The sequence below is a fragment of the Manis javanica genome, chromosome 6 (assembly GCF_040802235.1).
Source record: "Manis javanica isolate MJ-LG chromosome 6, MJ_LKY, whole genome shotgun sequence".
NCBI classification, from domain to species: domain Eukaryota; kingdom Metazoa; phylum Chordata; class Mammalia; order Pholidota; family Manidae; genus Manis; species Manis javanica.
In genome coordinates, this window is record NC_133161.1 from 51,038,703 (window position 1) to 51,064,826 (window position 26,124).

General features: G+C 38.3%; 1 protein-coding gene across 4 annotated transcripts in view; it reads right to left on the bottom strand.

Moving 5' to 3' along the window:
• STK31 (serine/threonine kinase 31) overlaps positions 1-26,124 on the bottom strand; it is a 110,928-nt gene that overhangs the window by 11,584 nt on the left and 73,220 nt on the right. For all 4 annotated transcript variants that reach the window (XM_073238695.1, XM_073238693.1, XM_073238696.1 and 1 more), the window contains one exon: positions 4,145-4,213. In XM_073238695.1, coding sequence (XP_073094796.1) covers positions 4,145-4,213 — 69 coding nt within the window. The remainder of the gene's footprint in view (positions 1-4,144; positions 4,214-26,124) is intronic.

Sequence of the window (26,124 nt, forward strand, 5' to 3'; positions counted from 1 at the left end):
TGAAACTGTAAAATTTCTAGAAGACAAGGGAAAAGCTTCTTATATGTGTCTTGGCAATGCTTTTTGAATATGACACCAATGGGAAAAGGCAGACTACAGAATGTGAGAAAACACTTGCAAACCATATATCTGATAAAGGTTAATATCCAAAATACGTACTTACCTTACAACCTAATAGCAAAAAAAAAAAAAATTAAAATATGGGCTAAGACTTGAGTAGACATTTTTCCAAGAAGTTACACAGATGGCTAAAAGGTACATTAAAAAAGTTATCAGTCACTACTCATGTGGGAAATGCAAATTAAAAATGTTAGGAAGGCTATAATCTAAACAACAAATATAAGTGTTGACAAGGATATAGAGAAAAGTGAACCCCTTGTACACTGTTGGTAGGAATATAAATTGGTCCAGCTGCTACTGAAAACAACAAGAGATTCCTCAGAAAATTTTTTAAAAACTACTATTTATTATCCAGAAATTTTACTTTTGGGTATATAGCTAAAGGAATTGAAATCAGGATCTCAAAGAGATCTGTATCTCCATGTTCACTGCAGCATTACTCATAATAGGCAAGATATGTATATCACAGATATCAATATAAAATGAAAAACTACAAAACTCCTAGAAAACAACATAGAAAAAAGCATAGGTGAACTTGGGTTTGGCAATGACTTTCTAGATAGGAAACCAGAAGCACAATCACAAAAGAATGGATAAAAAAGACTTCATTAAAATTAAAAATTCCTGCTCTGCAAAAGACACTCTCAAGGAAACAAGACAAGCCATATATTGTGAGAAAATATTTGCAAAAAACATTTCTAATGAAGGATTGTTATTCAAAATGGTTTTTAAAACTCCTAAAATTCAACAGTAAGAAAATAATGTGACCAAAATATGTGCCAGACCTTTCCAGAAACCTCACCAAAAAAGATATACAGATGGAGACTGAGAGAGATTAAAGATGGTAGAATGAAAGGTGAGACAGAGGCCTCCTCCCAAAACCACATGTAATAATAAAATATAATTAATACAACTAATCCTGAAAGAGCAACAGGAAAGAAGGTTACACCAGACTGCATACACCTGGAGAAAAGAACAGACCTCGTGGAAAAGGTTAATGCACCAAACCTGTGATCTGGTGGGACCCAAGCCCTTCTCCACATCAGGCTCACTGGCAGGAGGGAAAGACACAGAGCAGGAAAGGAGTGGAGGCCTGGGACTGCTGAATACCTAGCCCTGGAGATCTGCTCTGGGAGCATGAACCTGCATTGCATGGTGCTCTGGTGATTACTGGGGTTGGAAAGCTAAGACAGGTGGAATACCTGGAGGGATTGAGATTCCAGCTGCTTGTGGAAAACAGGGATCCATATCTGGCTGCTCTGGGACCAAAGAAAGGTGGGCAGTCCGAGAGATTTCCTAATGGTGAGAGGGCTGCTAAAGGGGCAAGAATTGCAGAGTTTTACTGTTCAGGAGAAAGGACAGGTAGACAAAATTGTCTGGGCTCACTCTGTCTAGCAGGTTATGAACTTTCAGGAGCTTCAGGCGCTCCATCCCCCTGCGGGGCTACACAACTCCAAGGCCCCCCATAATGATACACAGTCTGCTGGGCCTTCCTCCCAGCTGACCAGCACCTAGCTTGCAAAACAGCAGCCCCTGCCCTGGTGTCAGGCAAGCCAGGGGGAAGCCCTGCCTATGGCAGCTACAAACACAAAGCATAGAGGATTACACCTGTGTGTTCAGCCCACTGGTTCTGGCAGTGGAGACAAGCATAGCAGTCAGGAAGCAGAAAACAGCTCTTTCTTCCTCCCAAGCACCAGCACCACTCCCCTGCAACCCCAGACATCCCTCCAGGGGTTAAGCAACTCCAGAGAGTAGAGCTTCTGGGCACTAGAGGGTGTCACATACGAATATGAAACGTCAAAGGAACCTGGTTCAAACAAAAATACCACAAATACCAGAAAAAGGTTCAAGTGAAACTGAACTCATCAATCTTCCAGAAAGAGATTTCAAAATAAAAATCATAAACATGCTCACTGAGGGACAGAAAAGTATTCAAGAACTCAGGAACAAATTCAGGATGGAGAACCAATCATTATGGAATTCAATGGAGGGATTTATTTTTTTTTCTTTCTATCTTTCTTTTTTTTTTTAACAATATAACAATATGACAGCAACAACATGTATGGAGCTGGAGGATATTATGCTCAGTGAAATAAGCCACATGGAGAAAGACAAGTACCAAATGATTTCCCACATTTATAGAGTATAAAAATGAAGCAAAACTGAAGGAACAAAACAGCAGCAGACTCAAACTCCAAGAAGGGACTAGCAGTTATCAAAGTGGCAGGGTGGGGGAGGGAGAAGGGGATTGAGGGGTATTATGATTAGCACACATGGTGTGGGGATCATGGGGAAGACAGTGTAGCACAGAGAAGGAAATAGTGACTCTGTGGCATCTTATTACACTGATGGACAGTGACTGCAATGCAGTATGGGGGGGCTCAACAATATGAGTAAATGTAGTAATCACATTGTTTTCATGTGAAACCTTCATAAGAGTGTGTATCAATAATACCTTAATAAAAAAATAAAAATATATAAATACTAAAAAAATAAAACAATTAAATAAAAAGATATACAGATGGCAAGTCAGCATATGAAAAGATGCTCCACATCACGTTGTCAGGGAAAATAAAACAACAGTAATATACCACTACATGTTTTAGAATGGCCAAAATCCAGAACATTGACAATACCAAACGCCAGCAGGAATGTAGAGCAATAGGAATTCTCATTCATTGCTGGTGGCAATGTAAAATGGTACAGCCACTATGGAAGACAGTTTGACAGTTTCCTACAAACTAAACATACTCTTTACCTTACAAGTCAGTACTAATGCTCCTTGGTATTTACCCAAAGGGGTGAAAACTATGTCCAAACTAAAACCTGGACATGGATGTTTACTATAGCTTTATTTATTATAACTGCAAAAACCTGGAAGCAACCTAAATGTATTTCAGTAGGTGAGAGACTAATACATCTAAGCCATGGAATACTATTTAGCACAAAAAAGAAATCAGCTATCAGGCCATGAAAAGACCTGGAGGAACCTTGAAACTAAGTGGAAAAAATGCTATCTAAAAATACTACATCCTTTTCATCTATGTAGATGGGGAATGTTGATAATGGATAGACTCTACTTATGTGTCAGAAAGATGTATCTGGGAAATCTCTGTATCTTCCTCTCAATTTTGCTATGAACTTCTCAAAAAGTTCATACTACTCAAAAAGATGAAGTTGTAACAACAGTTATAAAATACTACAAAATAAATGTTTTCTTTATTTAAAAAATAGCATGAGAGCTTTTAGAGCTTGATCATTATACTTTTATAGACTCATTTCCTGCCATATTTAACTTCTTAATAACTAGTCATACTGGATTTAACACTTTCATGTCTAGTGCAGACTATTTTCTTTACCTGCCATGCCCATCATCTCATCCCACCTTTTGTAAACTCTTAATTCAATCCTCAAGATTCACCTCAAGCAACTCTCTGGTGCCATTTTCAACCAACCTCTTCCCTTCTCCTTTCTCCAAAGAATTAAAAATTAGCTCCCTCCAAACTACTTTCTTAATACCCTATTTACAGATTTGGTACTTGTTCACATTTCTGAATTAATATTTTGTTCAATGCTGCAATTCTTGTAACCTAACACCTACTTCAATTGCTAGTATAGAATAGGTACTCAGAATATGTTGGTTGCATACATATATGAATGGCAAAGCAGTATGAATGAAATACATATGACAAAAAAAGATAGCTTAGATTTACTAAAAAAATTGTAAAATATTAATTTCAATATGATATGATATTAGAAAATATAGCAAAGACTATTTGTCCTTAATTACTATTTAGATTATAATGTGACAAACATACAGTCCAGCAATATTCTGTAGCAGTAAGTCTCTGGTGGTGGTATAAATATGGCACTTGAATTTTTTTCAGTACTTCTTTATTGTGAATGCTATTTTACATTCTCACAAAAATTACAGGACATTTTCAGTCAGACATTTAATTTTGCATCACTGTCACACACCTACAGCACATGTTTCCAACCACGAAATGACAAAAAGTTCACATACCAAATGAAACTGATCCACTTTTGGGATTCCATCTTCATTTTTCTCAAATTCCTGACTTCGAACAGAAAGCTGTTAAAGAAAATTAGAATAAGTAAATTCCCAGTGTACCAAACTACCAATCTTACAAAAGACTCAAATGTGGAACTCTTCAGTTTCTGATAAGGAAGAAGAGCTCACTCAAAAATAGCACATTAGCTGTTGCAGGATAAAAACAGCTTCTTAATAGTAACTACTTATTCACAAACAACCAAACAGTTCCTGAGGCTTCTAAAGTATCAATCAGGGTTGATGAACACCTACAGGCACTTTCTATACTTCCTCACCTTGTAAGCAATATATTAAAATTTACTAGTTATATCATGTCAATTTCACCAATACTCACATATTAAGGACAAAGTAAATAAATCAGGAAACTTTGTCTCCCTCCTAATACCTAGTCTGTGTTCAAGAAATGCATATTAAACTTTTTTAAACTATTTAATATAGAGAATTTCTCACATAGAGATACTCTGAATCCCAGGCACTCAACCCCAAGAACTATCAACCACAGCCACTCTTTCCCTATGCACAAACCTATATATGTTATTTTGTGAGGCAAATCCTATGCATTTCATAATTTCATCTGTAAAAATTTTAGTACATATCTCTAAAAGATAGTCTTTTGACACAATCACAATATTAAACTAAAAAATTCCCTAATTAAAATAATAGTTTTCAAATTTTTATCTTTGCAAAAACATCGTATGTTATTTTACTTTTGTATATACATATTTTTAATCCAGATTGAAGTAATTGTCTCACATTATTAAAATAAGCAGGACTTGTGGTCTCTTCCTGCTCCTTACCACTAAGTACAACTATAAAGTTTAGAAATAACATGAAATACAACCAAAGCACAAAATAGATAAGCCTCTAGCCAGACTTATTAAGAGAAAAAGAGAATCTACACACATCAACAGAATCAGAAATGAGAAAGGAAAAATCATGATGGACCCCACAGACTATGAAAATATTCATGCTAAGAAGCCGCAAAACCTAGAAGAAATGGACAACTTCCTAGAAAAATAAAACCTTCAAAGACTGACCAAGGTAAAAACAGAAAATGTAAATAGACCGATTACCAGCAACAAAATTGAATTGGTAATCAAAAAACTACCCAAGAACAAAACCTCCAGGGCCAGACGGATTAACCGCTGAATTTTATCAGACATATAAAGAAGACAAAACACCCATTCTCCTTAAAGTTTTCCAAAAAATAGAAGAGGAGGGAATACTTCCAAACTCATTCTCTGAAGCTACCATCACTCTAATACCAAAACCAGGCAAACACCACACAAAAAAAGAAAATCCCTGATGAACATAGATGCAAAAATACTCAACAAAATATTAGCAGACTGAATTCAAAAATACATCAAGAAGATCATACACCATGATCAAGTGGGATTCATCTCAGGGATGCAAGGATGGTACAACATTTGAAAATCCATCAACATCATCCACTACATCAACAAAAAGAAGGACAAAAACCACATGATCATCTACATAGACACTGAAAAAGCACTCGACAAAATTCAACATCCATTCATGATAAAAACTTTCAACAAAATGGGTATAGAGGGCAAGTACCTCATCATAATAAAGGCCATATACAACAAACCCACAGCCAACATCATACTTAACAGCGAGAAGCTGAAAGCTTTTCCTCTAAGATCGGGAACAAGACAGAGATGCCCACTCTCCCCACTGTTACTCAACAGTACTGGAGGTCCTGGCCATGGCAATCAGACAAAACAAAGAAATAAAAGGCATCCAGATTGGTAAGGAAGAAGTCAAACTGTCACTATTTGCAGATAACATGATATTGTACATAAAAAAACCAAAAGAATCCACTCCAAATCTACTAGAACTAATATCTGAATTCAGCAAAGTTGCAGGATACAAAATTAATACACAGAAATTTGCTCCTTTCCTGTACACTAACAATGAACTAGCAGAAAGAGAAATCAGGAAAAAAATTCCATTCACCATTGAATCAAAAAGAATAAAATACCTAGGAAGAAACCTAACCAAGGAGTGAAAGACCTACACTCTGAAAACTACAAGACACTCTTAAGAGAAATTAAAGAGGACACTAACAAATGTAAACTCATCCCATGCTCCTGGCTAGGAAGAATTAATATTGTCAGAATGGTCATCCTGCCTAAAACAATCTACAGATTCAATGCAATCCCTATCAAAATACCAACAGCATTCTTCAATGAACTGGAACAAATAGTTTTAAAATTCATGTAGAACCACAAAAGACTCCAAATAGCCAAAGAAATCCTGAGAAGGAAGAATTAAAGAAGGAGGATCTTGCTTCCCAACTTCAAGTTCTACTACAAAGCCATAGTAATCAAGACAATTTGGTACTGGTACAAGAACAGAGCCACAGACCAGTGGAACAGAATAGAGAGTCCAGATATTAACCCAAACATATATGGTCAATTAATATATGATAAAGGAGCCATGGACATACAATGGGGAAATAACAGCATCCTCAACAGCTGGTGTTGGCAAAACTGGACAGCTACATTTAAGAGAATGAAACTGGATCATTGTCTAACCCCATACACAAAAGTAAATTCAAAATGGATCAAAGACCTGAATGTAAGTCATGAAACCATAAAACTCTTAGAAAAAAACACAGGCAAAAATCTCTTGGACAGTGACATGAGCGACTTCTTCATGAACATATCTTCCCGGGCAAGGGAAACAAAAGCAAAAATGAACAAGTGGGACTACATCAAACTGAAAAGCTTCTGTACAGCAAAGGACAGCATCAGTAGAACGAAAAGGCATTCTACAGTATGGGAGAATATATTAATAAATGACAGATCCAATAAAGAGTTCGCATGCAAAATATATAAAGAGTTCATGCACCTCAACAAACAAAAAGCAAATAATTCAATCAAAAAATGGTCAGAGGAGCTGAACAGTTCTCCAAAGAAGAAATTTAGATGGCCAACAGACACATGAAAAGATGCTCCACATCACTAGTCATCAGAGAAATGCAAATTAAAACCACAATGAGATATCACCTCACACCAGTAAGGATCACCACCAACCAAAAGACAAACAACAACAAATGTCGGCGAGGATGTGGAGAAAGGGGAGCCCTCCTACACTGCTGGCGGTAATGTAAATTAGTTCAACCATTGTGGAAAGTAGTATGGAGGTTCCTCAGAAAACTCAAAATAGAAATAGCATTTGACCCAAGAATTCCACTCCTAGGAATTTACCCTAAGAATGCAGCAGCCCAGCTTGAAAAAGACATATGCACCCCTATGTTTATCGCAGCACTATTCACAATAGGCAAGAAATGGAAGCAACCTAAGTGTCCATCAATAGATGAATGGATAAAGATGTGGTACATATACACAGTGAAATATTATTCAGCCATAAGAAGAAAACAAATCCTGCCATTGCAACAACATGGATGGAACTAGAGGGTATTATGCTCAGTGAAATAAGCCAGGCAGAGAAAGACAAGTGTCAAATGATTTCACTCATATGTGGAGTATAAGAACAAAGAAAAAACTAAAGGAGCAAAACAGCAGAGGACTCACAGAACCCAAGAATGGACTAACAGTTACCAAAGGGAAAGGGACTGATGAGGATGAGTGGGATGGGAGGGATAAGGGGGAAAAAAAGAAACGGGGCATTATAATTACCATGCATAATGTGGGGCGGGGGGCACAGGGAGGGCTGTAGAACACAGAGAAGACAAGTAGTGATTCTACAATGTCTTACTACTCTGATGGACAGTGACTGTAATAGGGTATGTGGGGTGAGCTTGGTGATGGGGGTAGTCTAGTAAACATAATGTTCCTCAAGTAACTGTAGATTAATGATACCAAAATAAAATAAAAAGTAGAATAAAATAAAGAAAAATCAACGGGAAAAAAAATACAACTAAAGTCAGTTTCTTAAAGGTCAAAAGAAGGTGGCAGCCTGGCTGAAGAGCACAGGACTGGAGAAACAACACAGTGACAGGGTGTCTTAAGAACCCTCTCCCCAATCCAAAAAGGAAAGTGACCAAATAGGATAAACTCAAAGAAATTAATGCAACTTCTGAAAACTGCAAACAAACAAAAAATCTTGAAAGCAACCAAAGAGAAACAAAACATTACTTACAGAAGGATACCAAATTAAATAACCAAGAATTTCTCATGTGAAGCCACAAAGACCACAAGGAAGTGGCACAAAATTTTTCAACTGATGAAAGAAAAGCACTTTCAACCACAGATTCTTGATCCAGTAAAACTATCCATCAGGAATGATGGTGAAATCAGTATGTTCTTGGCCGAAAACAAAGTAAAGGAATCTGTCACTAAATTCTTGTCACTAGATTCATTCACATCACCATAAAGAGTGGCTAAAAGAAAACACCTCAACCAAAAAAGAAATGAATAAAGAAAGGGAGTATTGAACCATAGGGAAGGAAGAAATAACAATGGAAAGAACAGAAATAAAAAAAGAACAGACTAAAGACTATCCTATTCATGTTTCCTAAATCACACAATGACTGAAACAAAAGTTTTAACACTATGTAATGCTCAAAATAATATTTAAAAGTGGAGAGGATAAAGGAACCAAAATGGAAGGCTCCTATATTCCAAATGGGGTGTTAGAGAAGACTGCAACCCAGAAATGCCAAGAGTCACAGACCAGAAAAGCACCAAGAAAAGCCTGCTCCTTTTAGCCAAAGGACTGGGAATAGGGCTGGTGGTCCAGCAGAACAGAAAACCTTTTTGGTAATATCCCCTATTACAGTCAACTATCAAAGGAAAAACTGCCCTTATCCCACCCACAGTGTCAGCAGGGCTGAGTAGAATATTGGACTTTCACCTCCATCCATCAACAAACAAGCAGAACAAGGCAATATGAGATGGGACTAACTGGCACTCTACCCAGTGGTGTACCATCAGCGGGACCCAGGAAATTGCTAACTTCCATTCCCTCTCAGTGGCAGCAAAGTGAAACAAAGTAATGTGAGGCCATGCTGGTAAACACTCTTTTTCCTTCCTCTGTACAGAGAAAGGCAGTAGAAATGTTAGTGGGTTCCTTCAGCCTGGAACTCTTAATCCACCTACATGCAACTCTGCAACAATGAGATCCATTCTACTCAGTCTATTTGACTATGATGCTAGAATCACTTCTAGATTTGAGGGAGCTGCCACCCACTTTCCTTCTCCTAAAATGTCTTAAATGGAATATCCCTAAGACTCTTATCACAGGCCACATAAGCTAAACCTAAAGGAATGACAGGATATGAAATACTACTTTTCTCATTGTCTTATTTTTGGATTAAGCATCAAAACCACGCATAATGTGTGAAAAGTACACCTGAATTCTAAACCAATTAGCTCAAAGAAAGTAAAGTTAGAGATATCTTGAAAAAAGGGATTATATAATGTGAGGGACTTCATAGTAGTTGGTGTAATAACGTTTCTTAGTAACTTATTTCTGAGCCCTGGGCTCTTTCAGCAATTGTTTTTCAACTAACTTTAGTGAAGGCTGTGCCTTCAGGACCTAATGATGTGTGATGTGATGTGAAGGCAAAAGGTGGTCTTGCACATAGCCTCAAGACACTGAAATTCTGAGATGGGACATCACCTCTTCGTAAGTGATGTCTTTCTTTAACTCTCAAATCCTCATGTCTACACTTTGGGATAATGATGTGCTCCCTCATATGGTTGTTTAAGAGGATGCAATGAGATAAAGTTTCTAAAGCAGTTAGTTCAGTTCCAAACATGCACTCCCAGCAAGGGAGAATATTATTACCACGTTAAAATAGACATAATAATGTCCTTAAATTAATAAATACAATGCTTGGTCATATATTGGAGAAAAATCACATATATATGCCTTTTATAAAAGTTATTTGCACATGGAAATAAAACCTTTAAAAAACTGGGAAGGAATGTTTTTCAATAGTATATATACCAGACTATAAAACATATCTATAATTGAGGTCTGTCTAGAAAGGCTAAACAGAAGAGTAGGAGTAAAACAGAATACAAGATAGGCCAGATGTTTTATGATGGGCTCCAAAGTTGAAGAAGGAAGGAAGAGGAACTAGAAGGTTGCTGATACTCTGGGAGAAAAGGGAACTAATGAAAAAAACACATTGGAGATTTAAGAGCAGTTATAGTAAAATGTAAGGATAGGAAGTCCTGTCCAGATAAAAATATATTGAATTAGATCCTATCACTTTTGTAAAAGAAAATTATATAGAATCACAAAATCCTGGTTTTGGAGGTAACTGAAATTGCATGAAGGTATATGTCTCAAAGTTGTTAAGGAGGTCCAGAAAATGCAAGCTTAGGTTGTTCAATGGGTCATCAATATGAAGTTAGCTCTCCTAGATACACATTATGAGCTGGAATAAAATCTTCAAGCCAGGTTCCAAAAAATGTACAAGGGTCCATAATGAGAGATAAGTTGATGAACTCACCAAAAAAACATGGTATACTTTCTTTAACAGCCTAATATTTCAGCAATAATTATGGCTAAAATTTATATGTTCATTCTGATACATAAAAGCATGCATTCATTCACTTGGTTAATATTTAAGTGTGCCTGCTCTGTACCCAGCATAGTTTAAGGCAGTAAGGATACAATAACAGCCAAAAAGACAAGCTGCCCCCAAGGAGATTATGTTCTATAGGTTGAAGAAGATAATAATAAAGATAAATAAAAGTATAGTATGTTAAGAGAGAACTAAAGAAAGGAAGAGTTGCATTTTAGAGAAGGCCATGATGAAAAACTGTTAAACTTTAATTTTAAAAAAGGAGCCATTCACTTCTATTTTAAAATTATTCAGCTTCTTCCCAACAGCATCCACACACACATTTTTTTCAATATAAGTCAGAACTGCTCTAATTTTTAAAACTGACTTTTCAAAATTTCTTCTAACTTAAAAAAATACTGAAAAATCTTAACACAAATGACTTTAAGATAAAACTGCCTTCCAAATATACATTAAATCTTAACACAAATGACTTGAAGATGAAACTGCCTTTCAAATATACATTAAAAGATATGGTTTAAACTACATCTATGTGACAGGCATCAAGTAATGTATTCAGTTATTATGTCACCATGTTGTACCTTTCTATGTAAGTGGCTGAAACCCAGTAATAAACCAATATGAAACCAGTATGTTGTATATCAACTTTATTGCAATTAAAAGATATGGTTTATAGCTTAAGAGAGAAGGGTAGTTAACACTCAAACACTAAAATTTTATGTAGTTGAAGGCAGTCTTCAGAATGTTTCCATCATTTGATCTCAGTCTCATTACAAAAATGATCCAAAACCAAAATATCTTATGCCCAATATCAGTATTCCAGAGTTTTAATATTAAATAAGCTGTTACTTTTATTTTTGCTAATTCTAAAATTCTCAAAAGCCATAAATGACAGCAATCCATTCATGGCCCTAGAAATAAGATCCTTTGATAATGAATCCAGTCTAACTCTGAATATTGCCTTTTCAAGCATAGCCCTTAGGTAGTCATTTTTTGCCCTTTCATATATTTTAGACTATGTGTTTTTGCTGTAACTTGCCTAATTCTTTGAGAAAGAAGATCAAAGTATACAAAACCTTTGGTACTAAAGTAACTTTCCTATCAATAAAAAAATAATTTAAGAAAAAGAATTTGAACAAATAGAAATCAAAAAATGTTTTAAGTATCACAATAGCCCCCCAAAAATGAAATATTTAGGTATAAATCTAACAACACATGTGTAGGACCTGAAAGCTCAAAATTACATAATGCTGATGGAAGAAATCAAGGAAGGCCTAAATAAATGAAGTTCATGGATGAAAAGATTGAACTTAGTAAAGATGTCAGTTCTCCAAGATGTCATTCTACCCAAATTGATCTACAGATTTAATGCAATTCCAATCAAAATCACAAAAGAGTTTTGGTGTGTGTATATATATATATATATATATATATATATATATATATATAGATAAGTTGTTTCTAAAATGTATATGAAAAGGCAGAGATTTCCAAATAGCTAAAACAATTTGACAGAGAAAAATCATACTAATCATACCACCCAATTTTAAGAACTAGTATAAAGATAATCAAGACACTGGAGCATTGATAAACAGATATATAGACACAGATCAATGGAACACGTCAGAAATAGACTCCCACAAATATAACCAACAGAATGCTTACAAAAGTACAAGGAAATGCAGTAGAGAATTATACTTTTTAGTAAATAGTGTTGGACAACTGAACATCCATATACCATAGGCATCCATATACCATAATGCCTTAATATAAACCTCACTCCTTACACAAAATACATCAAAATAGATCCTACTTCTAAAATGTAAAGGATTTAACTATAAAGCTTTTAGAAAATCTTCATGACTGGGGTTAGGCAGACTTTAGATATAATATTAAAAGCATGATCTATAAAAGGAAAACAATAATAAATTAAACTTTATCACAATTAAAGCCTTTTTTCTGGAAAAGTCATTGTCAGAAGAATGAAAACACAAGCTACAGACTAGGAAAAATATTTGCAAATTACATCTGACAAGGGATTTGTATCTAGGATGTAATTTTCAATGCTCACAACTCAACAGTAAGAAATCCAATTTTAAAATGGGCAAAAGATTTGAACAGACACTTCACCAACGAGGAAACTGAATAAAAGGATGCTCAACATCATTATCCATTAGAGAAATTTAAATTAAAAGCACAATAAGATACTACTCTAGACCTATGAGAATGGCTAAAACAGAAAATGAAGGCAATATGAGATGTTCATGCAGAGCATCTGAAACTCTCATAAAATGGCAAGGATATAAGAGCAACAGGAACTCTCATTCATTGCTGGTGGGAATGCAAAATGGTACAGCCACTCCGCAAAACAGTTTGGCAGCTTCTTGTAGAGTCATACATATAATTACAATTTACCCAACAATCTCCCTCCTGGGTTCTTATTCTAGAGAAATAAAAACGTATGTTCAAACAAAAAATACCTATACACAAATATTCACACAGCAGCTTTATTTGAAATAGCCAAACTCTGGAAACACCCAAATGTCCTTCAATAGGTGAACAGATACATCAACTTGTTACATCCATACAAATAGAATATTACATACTCAGCAACAAAAAGGAATGAACTATTGATACACCAAACAACTTGGATGAATCTTAAAGGCATTATGCTGTGTGAAAAAGCTGGGCTCAAAAGGTTACATACTGTATGATACCATTTATAGGACATTCTTAGAAAGACAAAATTATACTGATAGGGAAAAGAACAGCAGTTGCCAAAGGTTAAAGCTTGGGGGAGGGAGTGACTACAAAAGAACAGCACATATGATTTCTTCTGAGTTATGAAACTGTTCTATATACTAACTGTGGTGACAGTTATACTAATCTATACATATAATAAAATTCATAAGTTAAAATTAATCAACATTAAAGAACAGGAATTCAGCAAAACAATACTATATTTATTCACAGAACTCTATTTTTTAACTAAGGTATCATTGATAAACAGTCTTATGAAGGTTTCACATGAGCAACATTGTGGTTTCAACATTCACCCATATTATCATCAAGTCCTTACCTCCCCACTGCAGTCACTGTCAGTGTAGCAAGATGCTATACAGTCATTATTTATCTTCTCCATGCTATATTGCCTTCCCCATGACCTATCTATAATGTCCCTTAATCCCCTTTTCCCTCCCACCCAACCCAACCTGCCCAAGCCGTTCCCTTTGGTAACCGAAAGTTCCTTCTTGGAGTCTGTGAGTCTGCTGCTGTTTTCTTTCTTCGGTTTTCCTTTGTTGTCATACTCCACAAATGAGTGAAGTCATTTGGGACTTGTCTTTATGTGCATGGCTAATTACACTGAGCATAATACCCTCTAGCTTCAGCCATATTGTTGCAAATGGTAGAATTTGTTTCATAAAACTATTATCATTTGACAAAGAAAACAAATTGGTGAAATAAAGACTGCTATTAACATACATAAATGACACCTTTGATAGTTCCCAGGAACATAACAATATTTGAGACATTTACTTTCATCCCTCTGATTTAAAGAATAGATTACTGATTTAAATTATTTCAGTTGAATCATTTCTATGGCTATGATCATTCTACGAAACTGGACAACTTTAATTACACATGCCAGGATAAGGCTAAAAATACTAGGGGATAATTAACTGGGGAGTGGGATTCCTGATATACCTAGATATACCTGAACAGGTATAAACACTCTTTTTGTAACAGCTTTATTGAGGTATAACTGATACAATAAATTACATATATTTAAAGTATATAATATGATTAGCTTTCACATATGGAACCACAAAAGCCACTAAATAGCCAAAGCAATCCTGAGAAGGAAGAATAAACCAGGGGAGATTATGGTCCCCAACTTAAAGCTCTACTACAAAGCCACAGTAATCAAGACAATGTGGTACTAGCACAAGAACAGACCCATAGATCAATGGAACAGAATAGAGAGTCCAGATATTAACCAACACATATATGGCCAATTACTATATGACAAAGGAGCCACGGATCTACAATGAGGAAATGACAGCCTCTTCAACAATGGATGCTGACAAAATTGGACAGCTACATGTAAGAGAATGAAACTGGATTTCTGTCTAACTTCATACACAAAAGTAAACTTGAAATGGAACAAAGACCTGAATGTAAGTCATGAAACCATAAAACTCTTAGAAGAAAACATAGGCAAAAATCTCTTGAATATAAACATGAGAAACTTTTTCATGAACATATCTCCCTGGGCAAGGAAAACAAAAGTAAAAATGAACAAGTGGGAATACATTAAACTAAAAAGATTCTGTATAGCAAAGGACACCATCAGTAGAACAAAAAGGCATCCTACAGTATGGGAGAATATATTCATACATGACATATCCAATAAGGGACTGACATCCAAAATATATAAAGAGCTCACTCACCTCAACAACCAAAAAGCAAATGACCCAATTAAAAAATGGGTGGAGGACTTGAACAGACACTTCTCAAAAGAAATTAATTCAGATGACCAACAGGCAAATGAAAAGATATTCTACATCACTAATCATCACAAAAATGCAAATTAAAACCACAACGAGATATCACCTCACATGTGTTAGAATGTCCAACATCCAAAAGACAAAGAACAACAAATGCTGGTGAGGATGAGGAGAAAGGGTAACCCTCCTACACTACTGGTGAGAATGTAAATTAGTTCAACCATTGTGGAAAGCAGGATGGACATTACTCAAAAAACTAAAAATAGAAATACCATTTACCCAGGAATTCCACTCATAGGAATTTACCCAAAGAAAACAGGATCACAGATTCAAAAAGAAATATGAACCCCTATGTTAATGGCAGCACTATTTACAATAGCCAAGAAATGGAAGCAACCTAAGTGTCCATCAGTAGATGAATGGATAAAGAAGATGTGGTACATATACACAATGGAATATTATTCAGCCATAAGAAAAAAACAAATCCTACCATTTGCAAAAGCATGGATGGAGCTAAAGGGTATTATGCTCAGTGAAATAAGCCAAGTGGAGAAAGACAAGTACCAAATGATTTCACTCATTTGTAGAGTATAACAACAAGGCAAAACTGAAGGAACAAAACTGCAGCATACTCACAGAACCCAAAAATGGACTAATAGTTACCAAAGGGAAAGAGACTGGGAAGTGTGGGTGGGAAGGGAGGGATAAGGGGATTAAGGGGCATTATGATTAGCACACATAATATATGGGGGGCACAGGGAAGGAAGTATAGCACAGAGAAGACAAGTAGTGACTGTATAGCATCTTACTATGCTGATAGACAGTGACTGCAATGGGGGTGTAAAGACTTGATAATATGGGTGAATGTTGTGACCAGTATATTTGTCATGTGAAACCTTCGTAAGATTGTGTATCAATGGAGAGCGAAAAGATGGCACATATATTTTGAATATACAGCAAATACAACTATTCCTAAAAGAGTGACCAGAAGTAACAGTACACTAGCCAGTCTACATCTGGGAGAAGTCAACATCTCACGGAAAAGGGTGCCATGACCCAGTGGGACCAAAGCACTCCCCTTACCCCAGCTCACACATGGGAGGAAAAGAACCAGAGCAGGGAGGGAGTGGAAGCACAGGACTGTTAAATACCCAGTTGTAGAAATCTACCCTGGGAGCACGAACTCACATTGCATGGTGCTCTGGAGATTGGAGGAGCTGAAAGGCAGAGTCTGAGACTAAGACTGTGAACAGGTTCCCACAACTAGCTATCATGGGACCAAAGAAAAGTAAGCACTTTAAAGGACCTCTCAATGGTCAGAGGGCTGCTGGGGAGCAAGGGTTTGAGAGAAGGAACTGGTGGACAAAATCGTCCTGACACACTCAGCCCGGCAGTCTGGGAACTTTCAGGAGCAGCAGTTCTAGGAGTAAAGTATATAGCAATCCAAGCCTATTTAAAGAAGGAAGAAAAATCCCAAATGAACAGTTTAAATTCATAATTATTGAAACTAGAAAAAGAAGAACAAAGGAGGCCGAAAGTCAGCAGAAGGAGGGACATAATAAAGATCAGAGAAGAAATAAATAAAATTGAGAAGAATAAAACAATAGAAAAAATTAGTGAAACCAAGAGCTGGTTCTTTGAGAAAATAAACAAAACAGATAACCCCCCAGCGAGACTTATTAAGAAAAAAAGAGAATCTATACACACAAGCAGAATCAGACATGAGAAAGGAAAAATCATGATGGACACCACAGAAATACAAAAATTATTGGAGAATACTATGAAAAATTATATGCTAACTAACTGGATAACCTAGAAGAAACAGACAACTTTCTAGAAAAATACAACCTTCCAAGACTGACCCAGGAAGAAATAGATAATCTGAACAAACCAATTACCAACAATTAAACTCAATCGGTAATCAAAAAAACTACCTAAGGTGGGAGGGGAGGATTTGGGGAAGATGGTGGCACGAGTAGGGCAGTGGAAAACTACTCCCAAAATCATATGTATTTTTTAAAATACAACAAATAAAACTACAGGCCTAACAGAGAGACCAGAGGATACAGTATAACAGCCAGGCTACATCTACATCTGGGAGAATGCAGCTTCTAACAAAGGGGGTAAGATACAAGCCATGACCCAGTGGGACGTGAGTGCTCCCCCTACCCCAGCTTGCTGCGGGAGGAAAGGAGTTGGAGCGGGGAGGGAGTGGAAACACAGGACTGCTAAATAACCAGCCCTAGTAATCTGCATCAGAAGCACAGATACACATTGCATGATGTGCTGGATATTAGGGAAACAAGAGTAAAATCTGTGAGTGGGTCCCCACAGCTGGCTGCCCAGGGACAAAAGAAAAGCGAGTGCTTTTTGAAAGTTTTAAAGGGGTGGGGCTTCACAGTTGGATGGACTCGTCCTGGCACAATAAGCCCACCAGCTGGGAATTCCGGGGAACTTCAGGCACCCTAAACCCATGGGTGGCAATGCAGCTCTGAAGCCCTGCATGGCGATCAGCCTGTCGTGCATTCCCTCTCCCACGCGGCCCCAGCAGAGCAGCCTGGGAGCAGCCGCGCCCACAGAAGCCGGCCAGAGCCTCCTCCGAGAGGGCAGCTTCCCGGGCCAGATCGAAAAGCCGTGGCCAGCGAGCAACAGCCCGGCGCAGCCAGAGGAAGCCAGGGCAGTGAACGGAGGAGTGCCATTCTCGCAGGAGAGCACACCAGGTGCACCTGCCTCTCCCAGAAGGGCACTGGGCTGCCCCACACACTGTGGCTCATGAAATTAATCCAGAGGCTGCTCCTGGAGTGCAGGTAACTGGCACAGGCAGCAGAGAAGGGCAAGGCAGCCAGCAAGCAGGAAAGGACTTTGTTCTCCCAGCTGACACATGTGCTACCTGTCTACGACTACCTCTATCACAATGAAAAGGCAAAAGAATTTGGTCCAGTCCAGACAACCCCTGAGAGAGGGCCTGGGGATATAGATATAACCAATCTTCCTGAAAAAGAATGCAAAATAAGGGTCAAAACCATGCTGACTGATCCGCATAGAAATATGCAAGAGCAAAAGGAGCATGTTGGGAGGGAGAATACAGATATAAAACAACCTCTGAAAGGACTTAAGAGCAGACTGGATGAGGTGCAAGAGGCCATTAATGGAATAGAAATCAGAGAACAGGAATACAGAGAGGCTGAGGCAGAGAGAGAGATAAAAGGATCTCCAGTAATGAAAGAATATTAAGAGAACTGTGTGACCAATCCAAATGGAACAATATTTGCATTATAGGGGTAGCAGAAGAAGAAGAGAAAAAGGGATAGAAAGTGTCTGTGAAGAAATCATTGCTGCAAACTTCTAAAAAATGAGTAAGGAAATAGGCTCTCAGACCATGAAAGCCCACAGATCTCCCAACATAAGAGACCCAAAGAGGACAACACCAAGATATATAATAATTTACATGGCAAAGATCAAAGACAAAGACAGAGTACTAAAGGTGGCCAGAGAGAGAAAAAAAGTCACCTACAAAGGAAAACCCATCAGGCTATCATCAGACTTCTCAACAGAAACCTTACAAGCCAGAAGATAATGGCATGATATATTTAATGTAATGAAAAAGAAGGGCCTTGACCAAGAACACTGTACCCAGCACAATTATCATTTAAATATGAAGGAGGGATTAAACAATTCCCAGACAAGCAACAGTTGAGGGAATTTGCCTCTCACAAACTACCTCTACAGGATATTTTAAAGGGACTGCTCTAGATGGAAGCACTCCTAAGGCTAAATAGATGTCACCAGAGAAAATACAATCACAGCAGAGAAAGCAGACCCACCAAATACTAACTAAAGGCAAAAAATAAAATCAACTATGCACAAAAGCAGTCAAAGGAAACACAAAAGAATACAGAATAAAACACCTAACATATAAAGAATGGAGGAGGAGGAATAAGAAGGGAGAGAAATAAAGAATCATCACTCTGTGTTTATAATAGCTTATTAAGCAAGTTAAGTTAGATGATTAGATAGTAAAGAAGCTACCCTAGAGCCTTTGGTAACCAAGAATCTGAAGCCTGCAATGGCAATAAGTGCATATCTTTTAATAATCACCCCAAATGTAAATGGACTGTATGCACCAATCAAAAGACACAGAGTAACAGAATGGATAAAAAAGCAAGACCCATCTATATGCTGCTTACAAGAGACTCACCTCAAACCCAAAGACACACACAGACTAAAAGTCAAGGGATAGAAAAAGATATTTCATACAGACAATAGGGAGAAAATAGCAGGTGTTGCAGTACTAGTTATCAGACAAAATAGACTTCAAAATAAAGAAAGTAACAAGAGATAAAGACGGACATTACATAATGATAAAGGGGTCAGTCAAAAAAGAGAATATAACCATTATAAATATATATGCACCCAATACAGGAGAACCAACATATGTGAAAGAAATACTAACAGAATTAAAGGAGGAAATAGAATGCAATGCATTCATTTTGGGAGACTTCAACACACCACTCACTCCAAAGGACAGATCCACCAGACAGAAAATAACTAAGGACACAGAGGCACTGAACACCACACTAGAACAGATGGACCTAACAGACATCTATAGAACTGTATACTCAAAAGCAGCAGGATACACATTCTTCTCAAGTGCACAAGGAACATCTCCCAGAATAAACCACATACAAGGCCACAAAAAGAGCCTCAGTAAATTCAAAAAGATTGAAATCCTACCAACCAACTTCTCAGACGACAAAAATATAAAACTAGAAATAAATTGTACAAAGAAAACAAAAAGGCTCACAAACACATGGAGGCTTAACAACATGCTCCTAAATAATCAATGGATCAATGACCAAATTAAAATACAGATCAAGGGGCGGCGGAGCCAAGATGGCGGCGTGAGTAGAGCAGTGGAAATCTCCTCCCAAAAACACATAGAGCTATGAAAATATAACAAGGAAAAATCTTCCTAAAATAGAGACCACAGGACACAGGACAGCATCCAGGCCACATCCACACCTGCAAGAACCCAGCGCCTTGTGAAGGGGGTAAGATACAAGCCCTGGCCCGGCGGGACCCGAGCGCCCCTCCCCCTGGCTCCCGGCGGGTGGAGAGAAGCCGGAGCGGTTTTTTTTTTTTTTTTTTTTTTTTTTGGAGAGCGCTTTTTGGAAGCCTTAGAGGGACGGGCCCCCGTTGCTGGGGAGGCAGGGTGGCGGGACCGGTGAGGGGGTGCCTGGGAACGGCGCCGGAGGACAAAGAATATCCCGCGTTTCTCCCTGCGAGACCTGGGGGCGGGTGCCTGAGACCGGTGCCTGAGGACGGAGGAGGTTGCGCGTTTTTCCCCTTTTTTTTTTTTTTTCTCTTTTTGGCGAGCGCTTTTTGGAAGCCTTGAAGGGACGGGGACCCCAGTGCTAGGGAGGCACGGTGGCGGGACTGGTGAGTGGGTGGCTGGGACCGGCGCCTGAGGACAAAGAATATCCCCCGTTTTTCCCTGCGGGACCGGTGGGCGGGTGCCTGAGACCGGCACTTGAGGACAGAGGAAATCGCGCGTTTTTCCCCTTTTTTTTTTTCTCTTTTCTGCGAGTGCTTTTTGGAAGCCTTGAAGGGACAGGGACCCCAGTGCTAGGGAGGCAGGGTGGCGGGACTGGTGAGCGGGTGCGTGGGACCAGTGCCTGAGGACAAAGAATATTGAGCGTTCCTTCCCTGCGGGACCGGTGGGTGGGTGCTTTTTGGAAGCCTTGAAAGGACAGGGACCCTGGTGCTAGGGAGACAGGGCAGCAGGACCAGTGAGCGGGTGCCTGGGACCGGCACCTGAGGACAAAAAAAAAAAAAAAAATCGCTTGTTTTTTCCTTTTTTTTCCTTTTTTTTTTCTCTTTCTTTCTGTTCCCTCTCTCATTGTTGCTGCTGTTGTTTTGGTTTGGAGAGTGCTTTTTGGAAATCTTAAAGGGGCAGGACAGGTCACTTAGACCAGAAGCAGGGAATCTGGGGATCTCTGGGCACTCTAACCCCCTGGGCAGCAGGGAGCACAGAGGCCCCTTACGGAGATAAATAGTCTCCTGGCTGCTCCCCCTCCAACGGGACTCCACCATTTTGGAGGAACAGCCCCAGCCAGGCCAAGCTCACAGCAACAGCGGAGATAAACCCCAAAGCAACTGGGCGGGAAGCAGAAGCCCTGTCTGCGCACAGCTGCCCAGCACAAGCCACTAGAGGTCGCTATTCTCCCAGGAAAAGGCTACAAACCAACAAGAAGGGAAGCTCCTCCAGCAGTCACTTGTACCAGCTCTGCAAACTATCTCTATCACCATGAAAAGGCAAAACTACAGGCAAAGATCACAGAGACAACACCTGAGAAGGAGACAGACCTAACTAGTCCTCCTGAAAAAGAATTCAAAATAAAAATCATGAACATGCTGACAGAGATGCAGAGAAAAATGCAAGAGCAATGGGATGAGATGCAGAGAAAAATGCAAGAGCAGTGGGATGAGATGCAGAGAAAAATGCAAGAGCAGTGGGATGAAGTCCGGAAGGAGATCACAGATGTCAGGAAAGAGATCACAGAAGTGAAACAATCCCTGGAAGGATTTATAAGCAGAATGGATAAGATGCAAGAGGCCATAGAAGGAATAGAAGCCAGAGAACAGGAACGTATAGAAGCTGACATAGAGAGAGATAAAAGGATCTCCAGGAATGAAACAACACTAAGAGAAATATGTGACCAATACAAAAGGAAAAACATTCGTATTATAGGGATACCAGAAGAGGAAGAAAGAGGAAAAGGGATAGAAAGTGTCTTTGAAGAAATAATTGCTGAAAACTTCCCCAAACTGGGGGAGGAAATAATCGAACAGACCATGGAATTATACAGAACCCCCAACAGAAAGGATCCAAGGAGGACAACACCAAGACACATAGTAATTAAAATGGCAAGGATCAAGGACAAGGAAAGAGTTTTAAAGGCAGCTAGAGAGAAAAAGGTCACCTATAAAGGAAAACCAATCAGGCTAACATCAGACTTCTCAACAGAAACCCTACAGGCCAGAAGAGAATGGCATGATATACTTAATGCAATGAAACAGAAGGGCCTTGAACCAAGGATACTGTATCCAGCACGACTATCATTTAAATATGATGGTGGGATCAAACAATTCCCAGACAAGCAAAAGCTGAGGGAATTTGCTTCCCACAAACCACCTCTACAGGGCATCCTACAGGGACTGCTCTAGATGGGAGCACCCCTAAAAAGAGCACAGAACAAAACACACAACATATGAAGAATGGAGGAGGAGGAATAAGAAGGGAGAGAAGAAAAGAATCTCCAGACAGTGTATATAACAGCTCAATAAGCGAGCTAAGTTAGGCAGTAAGATACTAAAGAAGCTAACCTTGAACCTTTGGTAACCACGAATCTAAAGCCTGCAATGGCAATAAGTACATATCTTTCAATAGTCACCCTAAATGTAAATGGACTTAATGCACCAATCAAAAGACATAGAGTAATAGAATGGATAAAAAAGCAAGACCCATCTATATCCTGCTTACAAGAAACTCACCTTAAACCCAAAGATAAGCATAGACTAAAAGTCAAGGGATGGAAAAACATATTTCAGGCAAACAACAGTGAGAAGAAAGCAGGGGTTGCAGTACTAATATCAGACAAAATAGACTTCAAAACAAAGAAAGTAACAAGAGATAAAGAAGGCCACTACATAATGATAAACGGCTCAGTCCAACAAGAGGATATAACCATTCTAAATATATATGCACCCAATACAGGAGCACCAGCATATGTGAAGCAAATACTAACAGAACTAAAGACGGAAATAGACTGCAATGCATTCATTGTAGGAGACTTCAACACACCACTCACCCCAAAGGATAGATCCACCGGGCAGAAAATAAGTAAAGACACACAGGCACTGAACAACACACTAGAACAGATGGACCTAATAGACATCTATAGAACTCTACATCCAAAAGCAACAGGATATACATTCTTCTCAAGTGCACATGGAACATTCTCCAGAATAGACCACATACTAGCTCACAAAAAGAGCCTCAGTAAATTCCAAAATATTGAAATTCTACCAACCAATTTTTCAGACCACAAAGGTATGAAAGTAGAAATAAATTCTACAAAGAAAACAAAAAGGCTCACAAACACATGGAGGCTTAACAACATGCTACTAAATAATCAATGGATCAATGAACAAATCAAAATAGAGATCAAGGAATATATAGAAACAAATGACAACAACAACACTAAGCCCCAACTTCTGTGGGATGCAGCGAAAGCAGTCTTAAGAGGAAAGTATATAGCAATCCAGGCACACTTGAAGAAGGAAGAACAATCCCAAATGAATAGTCTAACATCACAATTATTAAAACTGGAAAAAGAAGAACAAATGAGGCCTAAAGTCAGCAGAAGGAGGGACATAATAAAGATCAGAGAAGAAATAAATAAAATTGAGAAGAATAAAACAATAGCAAAAATCAACGAAACCAAGAGCTGGTTCTTTGAGAAAATAAACAAAATAGATAAGCCTCTAGCCCAACTTATTAAGAGAAAAAGAGAGTCAACAGAAATCAACAGAATCAGAAATGAGAATGGAAAAATCACGACAGACTCCACAGAAATACAAAGAATTATTAAAGACTACTATGAAAACCTATATGCCAACAAGCTGGAAAACCTAGAAGAAATGGACAACTTCCTAGAAAAATACAACCTCCCAAGACTGACCAAGGAAGAAACACAAAAGTTAAACAAACCAATTACAAGCAAAGAAATTGAAACGGTAATCAAAAAACTACCCAAGAACAAAACCCCGGGGCCGGACGGATTTACCTCGGAATTTTATCAGACACACAGAGAAGACATAATACCCATTCTCCTTAAAGTGTTCCACAAAATAGAAGAAGAGGGAATACTCCCAAACTCATTCTATGAAGCCAACATCACCCTAATACCAAAACCAGGAAAAGACCCCACCAAAAAAGAAAATTACAGACCAATATCCCTGATGAATGTAGATGCAAAAATACTCAATAAAATACTAGCAAACAGAATTCAACAGTATATCAAAAGGATCATACACCATGACCAAGTGGGGTTCATCCCAGGGATGCAAGGATGGTACAACATTCGAAAATCCATCAGCATCATCCACCACATCAACAAAAAGAAAGACAAAAACCACATGATCATCTCCATAGATGCTGAAAAAGCATTTGACAAAATTCAACATGCATTCATGATAAAAACTCTCAGCAAAATGGGAATAGAGGGCAAGTACCTCAACATAATAAAGGCCATATATGATAAACCCACAGCCAGCATTATACTGAACAGCGAGAAGCTGAAAGCATTTCCACTGAGATCGGGAACCAGACAGGGATGCCCACTCTCCCCACTGTTATTTAACATAGTACTGGAGGTCCTAGCCACGGCAATCAGACAAAACAAAGAAATACAAGGAATCCAGATTGGTAAAGAAGAAGTTAAACTGTCACTATTTGCAGATGATATGATACTGTACATAAAAAACCCTAAAGACTCCACTCCAAAACTACTAGAACTGATATCGGAATACAGCAAAGTTGCAGGATACAAAATCAACACACAGAAATCTGTAGCTTTCCTATACACTAACAACGAATCAATAGAAAGAGAAATCAGGAAAACAATTCCATTCACCATTGCATCAAAAAGAATAAAATACCTAGGAATAAACCTAACCAAGGAAGTGAAAGACTTATACTCTGAAAACTACAAGTCACTCTTAAGAGAAATTAAAGGGGACACTAATAAATGGAAACTCATCCCATGCTCATGGCTAGGAAGAATTAATATCGTCAAAATGGCCATCCTGCCGAAAGCAATATACAAATTTGATGCAATCCCTCTCAAATTACCAGCAACATTCTTCAATGAATTGGAACAAATAATTCAAAAATTCATATGGAAACAACAAAGACCCAGAATAGCCAAAGCAATCCTGAAAAAGAAGAATAAAGTAGGGGGGATCTCACTCCCCAACTTCAAGCTCGACTACAAAGCCATAGTAATCAAGACAATTTGGTACTGGCACAAGAACAGAGCCACAGACCAGTGGAACAGATTAGAGACCCCAGAAATTAACCCAAACATATATGGTCAATTAATATTTGATAAAGGAGCCATGGACATACAATGGCAAAATGACAGTCTCTTCAACAGATGGTGCTGGCAAAACTGGACAGCTACATGTAGGAGAATGAAACTGGACCATTGTCTAACCCCATATACAAAGGTAAACTCAAAATGGATCAAAGACCTGAATGTAAGTCACGAAACCATTAAACTCTTGGAAAAAAACAGGCAAAAACCTCTTAGACATAAACATGAGTGATCTCTTCTTGAACATATCTCCCCGGGCAAGGAAAACAACAGCAAAAATGAGCAAGTGGGACTACATTAAGCTGAAAAGCTTCTGTACAGCGAAAGACACCATCAATAGAACAAAAAGGAACCCTACAGTATGGGAGAATATATTTGAAAATGACAGATCTGATAAAGGCTTGACGTCCAGAATATATAAAGAGCTCACACGCCTCAACAAACAAAAAACAAATAACCCAATTAAAAAATGGGCAGAGGAACTGAACAGACAGTTCTCCAAAAAAGAAATACAGATGGCCAAGAGACACATGAAAAGATGCTCCACATCGCTAATTATCAGAGAAATGCAAATTAAAACTACAATGAGGTATCACCTCACACCAGTAAGGATAGCTGCCATCCAAAAGACAAACAACAACAAATGTTGGCGAGGCTGTGGAGAAAGGGGAACCCTCCTACACTGCTGGTGGGAATGTAAATTAGTTCAACCATTGTGGAAAGCAGTATGGAGGTGCA